General features: G+C 38.1%; 1 protein-coding gene across 1 annotated transcript in view; it reads left to right on the top strand.

The window, feature by feature from the left end:
• Positions 1-16495, top strand: part of MIPEP (mitochondrial intermediate peptidase) — a gene marked incomplete at its 5' end in the record, with an annotated part of 74643 nt that extends 58148 nt beyond the window's left edge. Inside the window, 3 exons of the mRNA XM_082337949.1 lie at positions 6563-6684; positions 7466-7539; positions 16249-16495. Coding sequence (XP_082194075.1) covers positions 6563-6684; positions 7466-7539; positions 16249-16343 — 291 coding nt within the window. The 3' untranslated portion in view covers positions 16344-16495. The remainder of the gene's footprint in view (positions 1-6562; positions 6685-7465; positions 7540-16248) is intronic.
• Positions 16496-19617: the final 3122 nt, after the last annotated feature.

The following is a 19617-nucleotide window of genomic DNA, read 5'->3' as shown; positions in this document are numbered from 1 at the left end:
AACAAGATTAGAAACTGTAGCAAAGGAAGTGGCTTTAAAGCTCTTTATTGGATTTTTTTACTATTATTGTGAAACTCCAGAATGATGATGATGTAATTCTATAAAACTTAGAGGGGCTCAGGCCAAAAATACAGAAAGTAAGTTGACCGAGCAAACCGCTGCATACCTATGGAGAGAGCTGTTTCTGCCAGCCAGTGAGTGCTCTAGCTTTTCCCTAGAGGTGGCTACTGGCACAAACACTTTGCAAACTCTGCACTCCAAAACTCATTAAACTGTTTCTTCAAGTGAGAATGAATTGAGGACGCCTTCAAAGCACACTGTAAACTTATGTAACAAACTAATACAGTAAGGAAAAAAATTCTGTGATTTGTTTCAGAACAAAAGAGTTCTTTAAGCTGCAAAGCATATGTGAAAATCCTTTTCTGATTTCGTGAAGTAAATGAGTAGTTTAAACAGAAAAGTGGGAGAATAAATTCTGCTATGTGACAATTTGGCCTCCCTACAATAAGTGCACCTAGTGACAGAGCCTGAGCGGTGGAGCCTGGCAGCCACAGCCCAGGCTTCTGCTAGCAGTGCTGGGCTGCTCGCTCCCATGACTGTGCAGGGGCAAGGGAAAAAGAGGAGCCTTACCAGGCAGCTTCTCAGCTGGTCTGACTGCAGGTTCAGTCGTTTTGGGAAAGGGAGCATAGAAGAGATTCGGAGAACGGCATTTAATTCAAGCAGATCAGCACATTAATTCTGGGAGTCACTGCAATGAATGAATGAGACTGAAATTTTCTGTATGTGATGACTGGATGTTGTTGCAGTTCTGTGCTGTGCAATCTCTTGAGGATCTTCCTTGAATTTTGAGAAAAGTGATCCTGAACTTCCATCTGGGACAGAATATGGGTGTGAAGAACATGAAAATGCGAAGTGGAGTCAAAGAAAAAAGTGAGACCAGATCTCCTGGCCATCAGATAATACCGTTTTTTCTTTTGCTAAAAGCACTTTTACTCTCTGATATTTTAAAATGATGGCTGCACAGCTAGTACATCAGAACAGGAAAGCTTGCTAAGCTAACTGTGGAACGTCCCTCCGATCTGGACCCCACAGTAAATTTACCATTTTTCTCTGCTGAAAAGTGGCCTCATAGTTCTTGACTTGTAACTTGCAGCTCTTTACATCCCAGCTCCAGCTCCTGCTGTAGGAGTGGCTGATGCAGTGCCAGGAAAACATTGCCTGTGCTAATGTTCAGGGTGCTTGTTTGCATGCCAGAGCGGTGTTGTCCTGGAGTTCCACTAGCTCTGATAAACCTTGGTCTCAGCAGAGGGAAATAGCCTGTACTGATTTCTATGCTAATCGCTGTTCTGCTTCTGCCTCCAAGTTATCGGAGCCTGGAGCTTCTTCCTGACTCTCAGGAGTTTTCCACCCGTGCTGATAGCTAAATTCAAGGGCATTAGGAGCAATAATATGAAGTTAGTGCCAGAGCCAGGGGTTCTCCACCCAGTAGCCCCTGAAGGAGATAAGTTGGCGGCTCCTCTATTGGGTTTCCTGCCAGAATAAGAATTTAATTAAGAAGGGGGAGGGCACCAAATATCATCTCCATCAAATATTGTTCCTTGTGGAAACTATTCAACAACTTGCTCATTGATGTAATTACTGAGGCACACATTTTGTAATTAGAAGACTTAAATGACGAAAATACTTCTCTTAATTTAGTGCTGGGTCTTTTCAGGTTCTCACTTGTGTTTTTTGTCTTAAGATGCAAAGCAAAATCGACTTAAATATACTTTGAAGTAACTGAAGTCATGGCAGAAAGTGTTGGAAGAGCATTTTGAGATGTCCAAGCACTAGTCAAGAATTCCTGTAGGTTTTTTCTTTTCTTTCCAAAAGACGTAGTAGGATTTTGTAGCACTGATTCCATGTCATTAGTGGAGCTCCATGGAACAATGATTACCCACACTCAGACAAAAGCTAGGTTAGTATATATTAAGCTGTCTGTAGTTTTTTTCTTTTGGTTTTGTCCTTTTAGAATCACATTTAAATTTTTATATCAGATTATTTTTGTGATAATCTTAACAGTTCTAAATTTAGAATTCAAATAATTGAATCCTAAATTAGTTTATGTAGTCTTCAAAACAGTTTAGTTTAACTGATCCTACCATATTGCTAAAATGAATGAAATGGCTTAACTTTTGAATAGAAGATAGAAGTTGTAGTGAATTATTCGAATTTCTCCTAGAGCAGTAGTCCTATCCTCTACAAAGATAACAGGATAAATACTTCTGTCCTCTGACTACAAAGGAAGCCTATGTGACTAGTTTGGGCAAGATGCCTAGTTTAAGATAGCTAAAGTAAAATGAACCGAATCGTACTGTAAGAATGTATCCTACAAGGACTTTTTAAAAAAATCCTGATAAGGTATAAGAATACAAAAGTATCAGTGAGGTATTTTTGTTTGAGACAGGACGGGATGGAAAGCCATTGCACATGGGATTTTGGAAATATTTCAGACACAGTTATAAGAGAGATGGATAATGGTGGAAAAAAGGCCCCTTTAATAACTGCAGTGGATCAGTCACACACGTTTATTTCAGTCCGTTGTGCTGGATAAAAGGCAGGCATAAACATGACCTGTGGATGGCATATTATCATAACCCATGAGCTATGCTGTAAAATGCACTGTTTTATAAACTCCTGGAATGGGTTCATGGAACTTTTTGAAGTAGGTGATTACTCAGACTCTTCATTAACTTTCTAGCTGCTTACCAAAAATATAATATTTAATAAGGAGAGTGCCCTAGTTCTACATGTCTAGCCTTTACCTTTCCAAAAAGGGATGTTGATATGTCTTGGTTTTGTTGGTTTTTTTTGTTTTGTTTTGTGTTTGTTTTTTTTTTTAATATGGAGAAATCATTCAGCATTGGAAATAACACAAGAAATCAAGTCATTTTGCATCTATAGCTAATGTTATTAGAACGGATTTTATGTTATAAGGTGAACCATTTATTTTAAATACATTTACAGTGATGTGTTTATTTTTTATTGATCACAGAACTTTTTAAAGGAGTATCAGCCTATATATTCTTGGGCTTTTTGAACGTTTTATTGCCTAGATCGTAATCTCATCTGTATAAAGTAGGAAGAGTTTTTTAATGCAGGCAGGTAGCTCCTTGTGAATTAGGGTAGAGGATGTGTCTTAATGTTTAAATATTTGTTTACAGGTAGCAAAGTCCAGTTTTGGAAAGTTAATTGCTAGAACAGCATAGAATCAGAAAATGTGCTTGAGTAATGTAATAAGTACTGGGTAATGGTGAAATATTGAAGACTGGGAATTCCTGATCAGAAACTTTGGATGAGGACTGAGAGAAAAGTAGTGACAGGGAATGGTGACATGCTAGACTTATTCATACTCCAGAGGGGGGAAAATCTGTACTGGTTAAAAAAAAAAATTAAAATTGAATATAAGCTTCAAACGTCACTAGGGAATAGCAGTGTTTATAATCAGATTTCCTTGACTGCTGTTTGCAATATGAAAACCATCCTAGTTGCAATATGCCTTTGAGGATGGTAGTCATCTTATATAACTTGAACTATCTAAAAGTATGTTCCTTATGTATTCCAATGAAGGAAAAGAGAGTCATCTATACCTTATCTGTCTTAGGCATCTATCTTAAGATGGATTGACTCATCCCCTGTTTTTGTTTCCTTTTTTGGAGACTGTGCTGTTGCCAGTGAATTTTCGAATTCTCAACTTCATCATATGTGAAAGCCTCCCCAGATGCAGCGAGAGAGACGAGCAGTATCTTTCCTTGGTCTTTCTATATCCTTTCCTTTTCTCTTTTGAAAGAAAGCAATGTGAAGTTTCTTACTTAAGTATATTAGCAAAGACGAGGTCAAACAAAATGTCTTATATTTGAACAGAGGGTACTGAGGCCTTGTTTTAGGTGCAGACTCTGAAACAAGCTTTTAGTCTTGGACAGGTTGCTGAGAAGATGTTCTTTTCTGTTTGCTTATTTGTGATAGAAAGTTTCAGCAAACCTGATGAATGGAATAGTTGATCATCCTGGAAGTGCAGACGAGCTGTTTTAGGTGCAGACCATTAAATTCAAGAGCATTTGATGTGAACAATGTAATCTGAGATGTTGAGGAAGACATACTGTCCTAGTTACAGCTTGTATGATGCATTAAAATAATACCTTTCTGAGGTAGAAATATTCTTCCCTATGTCAAGCTCATAGAAATTATTTTTGTTTGTAGCAGAAAAAGCAACTTGGATTTTTCACTTAAATGATCTATTTGGTAATTATTTAAATTTCCGAGTATGTGAAACCAATTCATCAATAAAGCTTTCCGTGTTCCTGAGGGAGTTGTACTTTCAAGTTGAAACTTTTAATCCTAACTTTGAAAACTTACTGTACAATAAAATATGAACTGACATGTTTTCCTGCTCAGTCTTCCAAAAATGTAGGCTCTCTGATCTGTTTCAAAATGTGCTTTTAGTTTATTGATTATGGTTATAATTAAGGGACTAGTTAGAAAAACTGTAGCTATAAAGTATAAACATGGCAACCGCAATACTTTTCAGAGCAAACTGGAGAATCTGTTTCCAAGCTGAATGTTTTTACATACTTCCATTACAATGAGATATGCTACAGTTGGTGTTTACTTTAAAGAAAAGAAAAAAAAAAGTAATCATTCTTAAGAATTTTCATCATGCATCAAGACCCACAAGAAAATTGAAGACTGGAGACATTTTTTCATCTCTTCTAAATTTGCTGCTCCTACTTTAAACTAGTTGTGTAGGCTACCAGTAGAGGCTAGATTGCTCACCCATGGCAAATTCCATCTGTTTTGGACACCTGTCTGAGGGTGGAGATAACCATCTTGTTAAAAGTAGCTTTTGAGTGGCCGAATTACAACTAACTTGGAGAACTTTTTTTGTAGGTGTTGCTCAGAAAAGGGAGCTAACAGCTTTGTTTCTCATCAGCTGTTCACAGTGATCTAGATTATAGGCCACTGTTTGCTACCTTTTTTTAAGGTAAAAACACTGATTAAAAGCCAAATACTTTCTTTTTCCACTTCTCCATTGGTCATTTTTTTTAACATACACATGCTAATGGAGAATAAGACGATGATCAGCACTTTCTTGAATAAAGAAACATAGTTTATTTCAGCTGTCAAAAATCAGGAGATCGTTACGTACAATGTGATAAAGAATCACGGTCAAAGATAAATGGTTCTGGAACATTGCTAATGCCCCTTCACTTTTCTGTTTGGCTGCCTCAGAATTTCAGCCCTTGACTCTAGGATAAGAACAAGCATCTGGCAGCTCATGGATTTAAATTTAAAACATCTGTTATGCTACTTTATTGTTTATCTCCTAGTTCCCCTTTAAAACCCTGTTCTCTGTAGTACCTACAAAAATCTTGACAACAGTCATATCACAAGCATGTTAAGAGCTTCAACTTTGGATAAGAGGACAAATAAGATATGGGACTTGTCTCCTCTTTGGTTTCCTCAGAGAGCCGAAAGGGCAGAGTAAGTTTCTCACTCTTCATCTATACATTCATCCATCTTCAGTTTAAAAAATATGCCCAAATCTGTTGGGAAACAATGTCTTTTCAGTTTGGACCTGCTTGCCTTTCCACATTGCACCGGAGAGGTGATGAAATCTTTGTCCTTGGAGATACTGAGACTTTAGACAGAGACCTGAGAAACCTCATCAAAATTCGCTCTGCTTTGAGCAAGGGTTGGACCAGATGACCTTTGGAGGTCTCTCCCAATTTGAATTACTCTATTACAGTCAGGGAAATTAAAAAAAAATAGTATTTTTATTTCTGTGAAAGTAAGGCTGATACTTCTCATTTTCTCTGCTAAGAAAACAGAATTAAACAGTCGACACAAAACAGCATTAAAAAAGGAGTTTACCATCACTGGAATGAGTCATAAAGCCAAGTAACAATGCATAAATGAGTAACAGTATAATTATGGATGATAATCTGCTATATATATGCATTTAAAATTGTGCAAACAAATCTGTGAACAATGACATTGCATGTGGATGTAATTTGTCTACCTCTGAGGTTTTTGGCGTATAGGAAGCTGTATTTTTTATGGTATTAAATGCAAGTCCCTATTATCATTTTGTTTGTGTCAAAAGTTTACAGATTGAACTTTTCCAAGTGTGACACTGCACTTATCCACATGGAAAATGATAAAATGTGGTGTTACTTGTAATAAGGTAATTGTGGTTTTCTTTCAAGGCCAGTAGAACAACACAGCTATTACCAGATATGAATACATTTTTTTACTGCTTGGTTTTCTCTCCTTCTGACCATTTATGTATAATTTCAGTTGTGATGATCAGTGTAGTATTTAGGTTGAAAAATGCTTCTTATAATAAAGGATATGTTCATTCTGGGATTTCTGGTGGTGGTTGTTTTCTTTTTTCTTTTTTTTTTTTGACTGTTTGTCATTAGTAGTATCAGATTTCTTCCATCATACTTCAGAAAATGCCAAACAATTTAAAGGATTTAAAAGATGACTTCTGTTCTGGTTTTTGTTTGTTTTCTCCTTACAGGCCTGGCAGCTGCGATTCAGTCATCTTGTGGGCTATGGTGCCAAATATTACTCCTACCTCATGTCTAGGGCTGTTGCCTCCATGGTGTGGAAACAGTGTTTTGCTCAGGACCCATTTGATAGGTAAAAACAGAGAAAATATTCAGTAGAATGAAGTGTCATGCTACTTGCTTCTGGAAAACATGAAACAAGTGGGGCCCCGTAGATTGATGGGCTTTTTTAATGACAATTAGTGTTTAGCCTTTTTCTTGATTTTAAGAGGATTACAAAACAGGAAATAACCACAGGTATAAAGTGTACTTTAGGACGTGTTCATTGGTGCAAAAAAATTCGTGTTGATGTTTTAAAATACAGGTGTGCCAGTTGGGAGGCACTGAAATCCATATTTAGATGTAATTAGAGAGCTTGATTTTCATAGATGCCTAATTACTTGTAATTTTCTATTGAAATCAAAGAAACTGCGGGTATTAAACAAGCTTCATGTCACCAACTTCAAAGCTAAGTATAACTATGCTACTCGTTTTGCTTTGTGAAATTAGAAAGTAAATTGTGAGGTCACAAATTGTAAGTGTTCTTACACCTTAGGTGAATGTTCGGAGCATTGTAACAGAGCAACTTTTCCCCTTGGAGCAATGAAGGCTGAAATGTTGTTCACAAATTAGCTTCTATAAACACCAACACATATTCATATGTTTAAAATTTGTCTAGTTCAGTTACTCGTAGTATAATTTTAAATGTAATTTGAATTTGAGGAGTCAATACGGAATCCAGGCAGTAATTGTTTCAGGGTGGAAGATTTCATTTGATCTCTGTCTCAGAGTTCTGTAGAGATCCTAGAAGCAAATCTGACTGAAAGCTCAACAGGTTGTGTTTGCAGATGGCTCTAACATCTGTGTTTCTCCAGGGCAATGGGTGAGCGTTATCGTAGAGAGATGCTGGCACACGGCGGTGGAAAAGAGCCCATACTTATGGTTCAAGGTAGAAAAAAATTAGAACTGTTTTATTCCCTTGCTCAAGGAAGAAATAATTTAACTGCATTTTCCAGTTTAGTCCTTTTAGTTTAATTGTGATTTTCATTGGATTTATGAAAGAAAACTTGTTCATTTATTTAGTTAAGTAGACTGGTTGTCAACTTTGTGTCATGGTCAGTAGAACTGCTTGTGATACACAAAATAAGAAATACACAGATAGTTGGGGTGAAGTGTTGGAAGGGATTGTATTACAAGGCTGTCTAAAGAATTCAGAATATGAGTATCACATACTTGAAGGAAGATAGATGACACCATTTTTGGATACAAAAAATGAGTAACTTTTAAATACATGGAACTCATAATAGATCTGGTTATTTTGTATACAAGAATTTGAACTTGTTTTAGCCACATCATTTTAGCATCATCAAAATAGCTTCGGTTGTATCAGTACTTTGAGCATATGTTCTCATGAAACGGAAGACTGAAAACTGCAATAAAGAAACATTGTTCATTATTCCTCTCAATACCATATTTGCCTTTTGAATCTGGAAAACAACTTTTAAAAATCATTTACAGCGATAGCAAAAATACTGTACTTCATATATTAAAAAAAATAATGTCAGGAGAATGAAACAAGTTTGAGAAACTGCTGAGTTTATCTCAAATCTGTCAATGAGATCAGGATAAAGACTTTCCTCTGTAATGTTGCAGTATTCAAACCAAACAGTTTTGCATTAGTGTCGCTGTTCCTGATATGAGCACTTGGTAAGTACTTCATCTAATGGGGCATCTTTCAATTCGTTCTGAAATTCTTCATATTAAGGATGAATTCATTGGCCTCTGTTCACTCCAGTTTGGTAGACTGGAAGTTGTGGGAGTTTTTTTCTACAGATAAGGAAGACAGTGGTAATGTGTCTGTATTTCATCATGAGATTGGCACAGTTTCATAACTAGAACATTTCAGTTCTTTGACCCATCTGTTTATATTTGAGGCCATAACCTCTGCTCTCCTTAGTTGCTTAATATATGATGAGTCTATGTATTCTCTAGATTAGTCTATTGTGTATTTCTGATCTACAGGGTTACTTTTCATTCAGCATGACTTTGCAAACTTGCCTTTCTTTACTGTTCGTGAAGAGCCTGTGTTTGTAACCTCAAAAAACTGTAGCCAAAATTGTGGATTAAGTAGTTGCGAGGCAGGGATGTACATCTTTAGAAGCAAATCCAATTATTATATTGTAAGTCATAAGGTAGAGAAAGAAAGAATGTTTTTAAACACTGGTTATGCTTATCATCTCTTCTGTTTCTGGGATGCATTTTTAATTTTACTGAGCATGGAATCTTCCTGGAATGTCCTAGAGGCTATGTTGAAGTTGCTGGCAGTGTGCTCCCTTCAATCAAATATTATTTGAATGAAGTCTGCAAAATTCTTCTGTGGATGGACTTACATAAAATCTATGGAAGTACAATGGGCTTTCCCCCTTGCATGTGAGAGAACACAGTGGAACATGGTACAATCAGGTTGGGGTTGAGAGTATGCATCAGTTATTTTGGACAAAACTTGCTACTGAAATTAATCTGAAAAAGTAGCATCATAGTCCAGGAAATTCCAAGTTTTAAGTTTAAACTGAAAATTAAGTTTAAAGGAAATCCAGATACGATGAAGTCTGGCAAGGTACATTGAAAGCACACAAAATAATTTAATTCTTGTAATGCAGTAATTAGATGTTTTAGGCATTTCAATATTTATAGTCCTCATGCTCGTAGTCCTCAATGCAGATAATTCGTTGTTAAGTTGTCAGGACCAATGGTGAATGATGAAGAGGCGATAGCTGTGCAGCCTGGGGTTTGAAGAAGAGAGCAAGCTATGTTTAAGGAATAGTTGTGCATACTGCAGGGCAGTGAACTTGACGTTAATGGTAGAATAATGGGATCCTTTGTGATGTGACCAAAAAATCTATGTATAAAAGATAATGCAGTTTGATTTTTATTTTTTTTCTTTGAATCAGTAAATCCATAAACCACTAAACAGAACTGTGTGTCACCTTAAGGTCAGTAACTGTAGTGCATCCACTGGTGTGTTTGTTCACGTGTAATATGAGCACCAGACAGCAGCAAGTCCTCTGTGTCAGCATTAGCATGAGTGATACTGCTGATAAGGGCACAGGCTATGATTTACAAAAACTGGCAGAAGTTTTCAAGATGTTTTCACAGAATTACAGAATCACAGAATAGCGGAGGTGGGAAGGGATCTCTGGAGGTCATCTGGTCCAACCTGCCTGCTGAAGCAGGGCCACCTAGAGCCAGTTGCCCAGGACTGTGGCCAGGTGGCTTTTGAGTATCTCCAAGGTTGGAGACTCCACAGCCTCTCTGGGCAACCTGTGCCAGTGCTCGGTCACCCTCACAGGGAAAAAGTGTTCCCTGATGCTCAGAAGAGAACCTTCCGTGTTTCAGTTTGTGCCCATTGCCTCTGGTCCTGTCAGTGGGCACCACTGACAAGAGCCTGGCTCCATCTTGTTTGCACCTTCCCTTCAGGTATTGATACTCATTAATAAGATCTCCCTGAGCCTTCGCTCCTCTAGGCTGAACAGTCCCTGCTCTCTCAGCATTTCATCATAGGAGTGATGCTCCAGTCCCTCAGTCATCTTAGTGGGCCTTTGTTGGATTTTCTCCAGTATGTCCATGTCTCTCTTTGTACTGAGCAGCCCAGCACTGGACACAGCACTTCAGGTGTGGCCTCGGCCAGTGCTGAGTAGAGGGGAAGGATCACCTCCCTCGGCTTGCTGACAATACTTTGCCTAACGCAGCCCAGGATGCTGGTCGCCTTCTTTGCGGCAAGGGCCTGCTGCTGGCTCATGTTCAACTTGGTGTCCACCAGGACCCCCAGGCCCTTTTCATCCAAGCTGCTTTCTTGCTGGGTAGCCCCCAGCATATACTGGTGCCTGGGGTTGTTCCTCCCCAGGTGCAGGACTTTGTACTTCTCTTTGCTGAACTCTGCCTCATCATCCAGGTCATTAATAAAGATGATAAACAGGACTGGACCCAGTACTGACCCCTGAGGTACACTGCTAGTTACTGGCCTCCAATTAGACTTTGTGGCACTGATCACCTCCTTCTGGGCCTGGCCATTCAGCCAGTTTTTAATGCACCTTACTGTCTCATCACTTCGCCTGTACACAAACAGATTCTTTATGAGGATCTTAATGGGAGACAGTGTCAAAAACCTCGCTGAAGTCCAGGTAGACAATATCCACGGCTCTCCCCTCATCTGTCAGGCCAGTTGTTTCATCATATAAGGTTATCAAATTGGTCAAGCATGACTTGACCTTGGTGAATCCGTGCGGACTATTCCTGATGATTTTTTTGTTGTTCATGAACCTGGAAATGGTTTCCAGGATTAGCTGCTCCACCACTTCCCTGGGGATTGAGGAGAGACTAACCAGCCTGTAGTTCCCTGGGTTCTCCTTCTTGCCCTTCTTGAAGACAGGAGTGACATTTGCTTTTTCTCCAGTCTTCTGGCACTTCTCCCAGTGGCCATGATTGATCAAAGATTACTGAGAGTCACCTTGCAATGCCAGCTGCCAGCCACCTCAGCACTCAGCATCCCATCAGGGCCTGTGGGCTTATGTATGTCCAGATTGCTTAAGTATTCCCCGATCTGATCCTCTTTCACCAAGGATACACCTTCCTTGCTTCAGATTATCGCACTGGCCACTTTTCTGTTCTAAATTTCACTTTTATACCATGAATTTCTTTAATATTACTTGAAACAGAAATTTTAGAAGATATTCAAGATAATAAAAATAACTAGAATTTATCAGCAGATTCCTTGCCTGTGCGTATTGTGTTCATCTGTAGACAGTGCAAAATGTAAACAACCATGCTTGAATGACTCCCTGAAAAATGAAATTGAGGTGACTCAGGTCTTTTGACAAGTTAATAATTTGATTGCTTGTTTGGGATTATTTGAGGTTAAATCATAGAACACACATGATGGAAAAGCTTATTATATGTTTATACTTAATGGAGAATTCAAGGAGAAAAGTAAGAACAGTTACTTGTTCTTTGATTTGTTTAGATTCAATCAGCTTCTGACTCCTTTTGCTGCATTTTTTCCTTTTCATTATGCATGTTCCAGAATACTTGATTTCCATCTTTTGTTGGTTTTCATCAGTTGGAAAACTGTGCTCCCGTAGCAGATGACCAAACAGATTCCTGATTAAAGACAGATTCCACCGAACTTAAAAGCTTGTTGATTTTACTCTTCTTCAGGGAAACAGTCCAGATTCTGTGCTCACCAGTGCCATATTTCAAAAACCTTAAGTTCCGTAGGCTGTTATTTTAGGCATTTTTTTTTCTATAAAGAAATGCGCTTGTACAAGTCTGACTTCTGGATGCATGTATGTAGCCTCACCCTTGAAGTGCTTCCGTATCTCATTGTGAAGTTAGCCATATTCATTGACTGTTTGATAACAGATAACTTCACAAGTGCATTTAATTTATACAGTTTCTTTGTTACGATTTTCTTCTCAGAAGCTATCTATTGTCTTTCTTTTGTGTTTGGATATGACCCTAGCTTTTCATCTTTCTCCCACATGATTCCATAGATGTACCGATTAGGGAAGATAAAGGATCTGACCTGCCATCCAGTGGAGTTACTGACAAGATTCCTGTTTGGACTAGTCTTTAATTAGAAAACACAATATACTTTTTTGTTGTTGTTTGGATTTTATTCTCTTGGCATTTGTTTCCATTTAAAAAAAAAAAAACCAAAACCACAAAGGCTTTATGAAACCTTTTTTAACATTTTCTGAAGTGACCTCTTTTACCCCTTTGATAATCTCCAAAATACAGAAATAGTCACAAATAGTCACAGCAATTAAAAAATGAGTGAACAATGCTTTGTCCAAGAGGCTTGTTTGGTTTTTTTTCGCTAGAGAGGAAATCCAGTTTGAGACCTTGATTCCTCTGTCATTTTGGGTTGGCCACATGGCTCTTTCAGACCCTCTCCTTCCCAGGACTACATGGCGTTTGGGATTCCAAATTCCTTTAAAGATATGCAACCCAGGTGTCCCTTCCAGGTCCAGTTATGTGCTGGTTGCAGGTCTGAACAAGATTCAGGTGTGCACCGTCCCTCCCTCTCTCCCTTGGCACTCCCTGACTGGAAAGAAACCCAGGTGCATAGGCAGAAAGTGAATTGCAGCGTGAAAAGTACTGGGTTGGATGATCTGGGAACGGAGAGCATGGAACATATCCTGGAGTGCACTTCTCCTGCAGTTTTGATGCAGTCACGTTGCCCTTTGGGTCTCTGAAGAAGTCCTCTGAAGAAGTTAATGCGATATTATATTGCAGACAGACATACTCAGCTGTATGCATACATGGTAATCAAACCAACCGAATTTGTAAATAAACATGCATTTGCTCCAGTACGGTTTGAAAATTTGTTTTTCCGTGCCTCAAATTGTACTTTGTGGAATAAGATTTGAAGAGGCTGTAAAAATCTTCAGATAATGATTGTCTGTCTCTTTGAAAGTATAAGAAATACTTATAAATCCTAAAAGGTGATGTGAATGGCAACTATATGTTAACTCAAACTACACGGACCCAAAATAATTAGTGTTCCAAAGGGGCAGAGGCCAAATTTTGCCACAGGCTTTATTCTTCTCCCAGTTTTCAGTGATTGTAGGTTATAGCTAGCCATCTCTCAAAAGGGTGTGGTTAACCACAGTGCTGTAATGTGAAAGAAAACTTCAAAGCAGAGAAGATAAGCTATGCAGTTGCCTTAGGCTTGGGAGAGACTGAGCTGAAATAGGAGTTGGGCTGAACGTATAAAATACACCCCTAGATTTTAAAACTGCAACTATCAGACCTTGTGGACATCTTACTGAATCATTTAGACTGAAGTGCTGAGTACTTACAATATATCAAAGCTGATCTTGCTTTGATATATTTTAATGGAGTTTAAAGGGAGACATGACCATTCTTAACACATCTGTGTAGACCAAGAGGTTAAAACACGGAAATACCATCAGTGTCTGTTTCTTTTGGAGTTGTCTACACTAAAATCTGTAGTTATTTATTTCATAAGGGCATGATCATTTTACTACAGTAGGAGTTCTTCAGCAATGACCTCAGTTACTCTTTATCCTTTCCTTGCAAAAGTGAATTCTGCTAGTGTCTGCTTTTGATGTCAGTGATGGGAAAATAGCAATGCAGTAGTCCACTAATGCAAGAAATCTGAAATCTGTTTGTATTATCAAAAGTTGGAACTACTGGGTAGGAGGTAATTTGACATCACTACTGCCAGAACGATTTTGAATTCTCCTACATATTTAAAACAAACCATGTGGAGTCTAAATGAATGCAATTTGTAACAAGTTTTGAGTCAGATTTGGTTAGACTGCATTCAGCTGCACTAAAATACATCCAAGTGTACTGTAGTTAATTATGTTTCTTTTATTCATTTTGTAATATCCAGGGTTGGATTGAGAATTGGCTAAACATCATCTGGCCTGGCTGTTTTTTATAAAGTCAGTATTGGAAAGGGATTTTTGTGTTTTGGGGCTCGGGGAGTGGTGGTTATGTCTATTATGGCCATCTTTCTGTACTGTCTATGCAGCATTACAGCCATCCCTCCATATTGATATCTGATGGAAAAGGGTATATTGGCTATAGAAAAATGGTTCCTTTATAGAGTTACATCTTAAAAATTGGGAGGAAAGAATGATTTCACCAACTTGAGATTTTTGTACCTGAGCTAGTCATCCAGGTTTCCTTTCTGGGACACAGGGAAAGTAAGTTCTTCATAGGCACAACTCATCTTGTCATAAAGCAGACCTCTGAAAAAGGTCAGATGAGTGGCACCCGTGAAGGTCTTCCTACTGTTCAGTCTCTAGAAATAGAGCCAGTTAGTTCAGATGTAAAGGTCTGAGGCAAAATGAGGCCAAAAAAAGGCAAAATTAATTGCGCCATTGGGACTGGACTGCTTCAACTGAGTTTAAGATGTAGTCATGCATGACAGTACGTGTTCCAGTGGGCTGCCATCCATGTCACCTTCTTAAGGCATTCTCTCCGCTTCTGAGAAAACTGCAGGAAAATAATATGAGTTTAAACTGGAATTTTTCCAGTTGTTAGGGAGCAAATACACATGCCCCCCAGCCAGCCCACTCAGGAACCTGAGAGAGGGAGTCTTCAAGAGGCCATGGCTCTCTGGGGAGCTTAGATTAGTAGCTGGTATCTGGACACATCTGTTTCTCAGCCCAGCATATAGCAAGCCATTTTTCATTGTGAACTAGAAGTAATTCCACAGCAATTTTACTAACATTACAGTAGATGACAAGTTTACCAAATATTTGGAAATATTAATTCTGTTCTCTTTCATTTCGAAAATAGCTTGATGCAAACTTCATTTCACAGCATTTCAGTCAACCTATATATAGTACGAGATTTGTTTTCCTTTTAGTGCTCAGTATTAATCTACTGGGTCATGGTGGTTTGTGTTGACACTTGCAATGTGTTTAAATCAGATTGAAATGGGATTCTGTGAAGTCTTAGCAAGAAAATTCTTTTTGGTTGCTCACACAAAATTACCTCAAGCTGGTCTGTTTCCTGGTGGGTTTTGAATCATCGTGTTATAGTAAAAGATTCCGGTCTTTTAGCAGCATGCAATTATAATTTCCACTGAAAGCAAATATTGTTGAGGATGTGAAAGAATATAAAGTTATGTTCAGTAGGTATGCTGATCAGAAAGGGTAGAACAAGGTTATATTTACATTGGCAGTTGTCAGAAAGAACAGATCACTTCAAAGAAGTGCAAAGATTAAATTTTACATTATTTGGCAGCTATACTGTTTTTTTTTCTGGTACAAGTAAGGCAGTAAATTTCCATATATAATCTTGAAAATGTTAATAACAGTGAAAAGACCAACATTAATGTAATGTTTAGTACAAAGAAACATCTGAAAATAATTTACAGGATATATTCTCATGCTTTCTAAAAACTGGGATCCTGGGGAGGAAGGTGTGAGATTTTTAGCTGGTCTGCTTATAGAATTTACCTGACAAAGTACTTGAGCATGATTCTTCATTATGCTAATTTCCCTGTCTTATTTTGTAGCCATATGCTACAGCTAACATATGCACTAATTAAGATTCTTAATAAAAGGTAAGTCCTGGTACTGTAAAACAGCACAACTAAAACTGCAGTGCACTGAAAATGCATTTGTTTGGGTATGTTTCATGCCTTGTGATACATTTTAGAGGTATTTGTACTTTAACTACTAAATTAAATGCTTTTAAGGTGTGTAACACTGAGAAAATATGTTGTTTTTTCTGGCTCTGTTATGCCTGAGACTTGGCAGGTAAGGATTTAGATACCCGCTCAATTGCTGATTTATTCCAGTCACTTGGAAATGACTGAGTTTGTGGTTACATTGCTTTAAAATGAATATATTTCCCTGCTTAAGCAAGATAGTAATGATAAAAATCAGTTCACAGTCTTGAAACTTGTCAATTCTGTGATAATGTGTAACAGGTAGCTTGAAGAAGTTAAATAATCCCTATGCACTATAACTGCATTTATTTCTTGACAAAGAAAGACGATAGCTGTTTCTGTCACATTGTGACATTAAAAGTTAGTTAGCAATAAGCATTATTATTCACAAAGCTTTCTAGGTCATAATATTCTAGCTAAGAGTCTGTTGTCTTGGTTTTATAGGTATGCTTCAGAAATCCCCTTCAGTTGAAGACTTTGTGGATGCCCTTGTTTCAGACTTGGACCAGGACTTCGAAACGTTTATCATGGACTCATAAAAATGTTCAACAGAACTGAATTCTTTTATGGAAGATTGAATGCATCTTAATAATTGTGGATAAAATATCGTGACTCATTTTGTTTCTTGGTGAACACTTCTGAAAGTTTGAATATTCATGTTGGTGGAAGAGTAATAAATAATTTCATTGGATCACCTGGTTTCATTTATGAAGATGATGGCTTTCTGTGGCATAGGAGCATGGAATTTGAGAGAACAAATCCTCTAGCATGTACTGTTAGAAAATTCGATCTTGCAGGAACAGCTGGTTAAATGGGAATTGAACTCATCCTCAGGGTGGGTGGAGTGGTATGAATGGTCTTTTGGTATGCACATTGGATTCAGTATTAGGACATACCTGTCAAGTGTCATGACCCAGAACTGTTAGCACCTGTCCTTCTCACATGCTCATGGATATTCTTTTAACTTGTTTAACCCTGTTCTTTGCAGGAGTTCTGCACTGGTGAAAAGCAAATTGTGTTTGCAACTGAGAGGGGAAACTGGAAAGAAAGATGAAGTGGAAAACTGGGAACTGTATTTGAGATAGGGAACAAAAAGACAGATGGAAGAAGAAAAACTGTGGTCATAAAAGTAGGTGATGGAAAATGTTAAGGTGTGGAGGAAAGGGATATCTTTCACACAAAAAGAGGCAAAGGATTAAAATACTTACCCCACAAATGTTTCCTAGCAGAGGATAATATGGAAAGTTGTCATGCTCTTGTAGCTGCGATGATCCAGTGGGTATACGTGTGGTCATGTTTGTAAGTAAAAGTAGTATCTTTTGTTATACAAAGCCATTGAGCAGGTCTTCTTCAGGTTTGGAACAAAAGTAGCAAACTTTAAAGCTAAATATAGAAGATGGACTGTTCATTGTATCAGGTGCGTAAAACGATTGGGAGGAGGAATGGAACTTACAAGGTGCCATAAAACTGGTATTGCTGCTGAATTAATAGCTTTTATTCAACAGTGTCAGAATTTTAGTTCCTAGGCTTATATTGCCTAAGAAATTAGGAAGAAAATTCTTCAGTGAAAGGGTTGTCGAGCACTGGACCAGGCTGCCCAGGGAAGTGGTTGAGTCCCCATCCCTGGAGGTATTTAAAAGACGTGTGGACGTGGTGCTTTAGGGACATGGTTTAGTGGTGGACTTGGCAGCGTGAGGTTAACAGTTGGACTTGATGATCTTAAAGGTCTTTCCAACCTAAGCAATTCTATGATTCTGTGATATTTTGGAGGTCTGTCACTGAGCTTCAGTACTCACGGGTCAGGAATAGAGCCGTTGTTTTCTGAGGAGTATTCTCCCATTAACTGGGCCCTTTTGTCCTTCTATCTGTTATCCGGGTGTGTTTGGTTTATTGTGTAGTGGTGGTTTAGTTTTGCCCACTTACTTTAAGGGTTTTACTGGATGGCGTGTTTCAGTGAATATGGATTTGCAGGCATTTTGATGATTCCATCACAGAGAACACACTTTGCTGCTTAGGGACAGCCTGAATCTGTTCCCTGCATGTTTGTTCACATAGTTTCCTTTTAATGATGAGTGGACGAGTGTTGGGGAGCTGTTGAAAGTACAGGAGGGCAGGTTTGGGGGGGCAAAAATCATTCAAAACAGAGACGTTTTTCCAGGATAGGCTGGAGCAGTTTAAGGTTGCATATTATATAGCGGGTGATAAATAAAGGAAACATTATCAGTGGGGTTTTATTTTTCTCTTGAAGTAAATTATGAAATGGTATTTGCGTGTCTATTTAAAAAAGAAAAAAAGTGATTCATTTTTCTCTAGAGTAATGGCTTTGTCTTTTAGAGGTCCTCTGTAGGTTGTTGCAAAAGGTATCATAAGTGTCCTGCGCAGTGAAAGAAGCAAGAGAGGAAGAGAACCAAGGCTGAGAGATGAGGACAAATAGCTGGGAGAGAAGCACGTGAAGAATAAAGATTAAAAAACTCAACCTGAAAAAGTGGATGTTTGGGAAGGGAGAAAGAAGAGTAAGGAGCTGATTGAATGATTGGGCCCCATTTTTTTAGCAGAATTTGTGCTATCAGGTATCGTTTGATATTTTACCCTATTTTTTCACTTTGTTTTTGCGTGGTGGGAATTTGTCTTGTATGAATGGCACTACCATGCTATTAGAACTGGGTTTAGACATTTTTAGATACAAAATGTTTTGATTAAACAATAGCAGGCATATTTTCAGACACGTACCACAGCCAGGCTTCTGTGTTGTACGTCTGAGTGGCTACATTCTGTATCTGCAGTTGGTCCCTACGACGAAAGAATGAACAGTTTCGCTTAACAAACTAGGTGAGTATTTTGCTTTAAGTTAAGTGATTAAAAAAAAAGCACCACAAAAATGAAACAATTTTAAATTTAGGTGTGAGTAAAAACACATTGTGAAGATGGGAAGTTCTGGAAAGGATACAATAGCTCACGAGCATAAATTTAACAAGCCCTCGTAGAGTGTTTAATTGAAGTATGTTTTAAAGGGAACTCAAGGGTGTTGCTAAGGGAGCCTTGTGTTTGTTGCCTGGTTTTTGTACTGGAGCAACCTACCAATTACGTTTATCTGGAGTTGGCACATGTTGAAAGATTCATTGTGACAAAAAGAACTTAGCAAAAGGAAATCCTAGTGCTGACACTGCCCTGGAAGCGCTATGGTAAAGAAAATAAAGCATCATAATTGGCGGAATAAGCAGAGCATTTAAAATTAAGAGATTGCCTCTTTAATTTGAAAGAAATTCAAGTGATGTTGGTTCTAGAACGTAGATACTTTATCAAAATATATGTAGTAGTCACTGGCTTATGCCCGTGGCTGCTATTACTTCCTTAATTCACTGTCTCATTTGATTCTTCTGTAAGCGATGGTTTTTTCCAGTTTTTATCAGAGTGGCATCAAATAACATCTTCTTAATACTAAAATCAGCTATAGACAAAGAAAGGAAGAAAATCTTGTATTTTGCCAGAGCACAGTAGACTTTAGCTTATTGTCACAGATTCATAGCTCTTGGGGCATTTGAAAAAGATGGGAGCTGGTAGAAAAATAAATTAACTCAGAATGACAGCTTCAGGTTTTTTGTGGTTGACTCCACTAATTTTTGTTTTATGAAACAACCTTTGAGGATTGAACAGTAGACATTATTAAGCCTCTTGAGAATGCATTATATCACCACTACGATGCTTACTACAGAAAGGGAAATATTATTCCAAATGATTTTTTTCTCTTTTTTGGTAGTTTCTAAAAATGCTTCCAGCTGTTCAAATGTCTGATGCTTTTTCCCTTCTTTTTTT

This window comes from Platalea leucorodia (assembly GCF_965183815.1).
Source record: "Platalea leucorodia genome assembly, chromosome: 2".
NCBI lineage: Eukaryota > Metazoa > Chordata > Aves > Pelecaniformes > Threskiornithidae > Platalea > Platalea leucorodia.
Note: the sequence above shows the minus strand (reverse complement) of the source record. Positions and strands in the feature narration are given on the sequence as shown.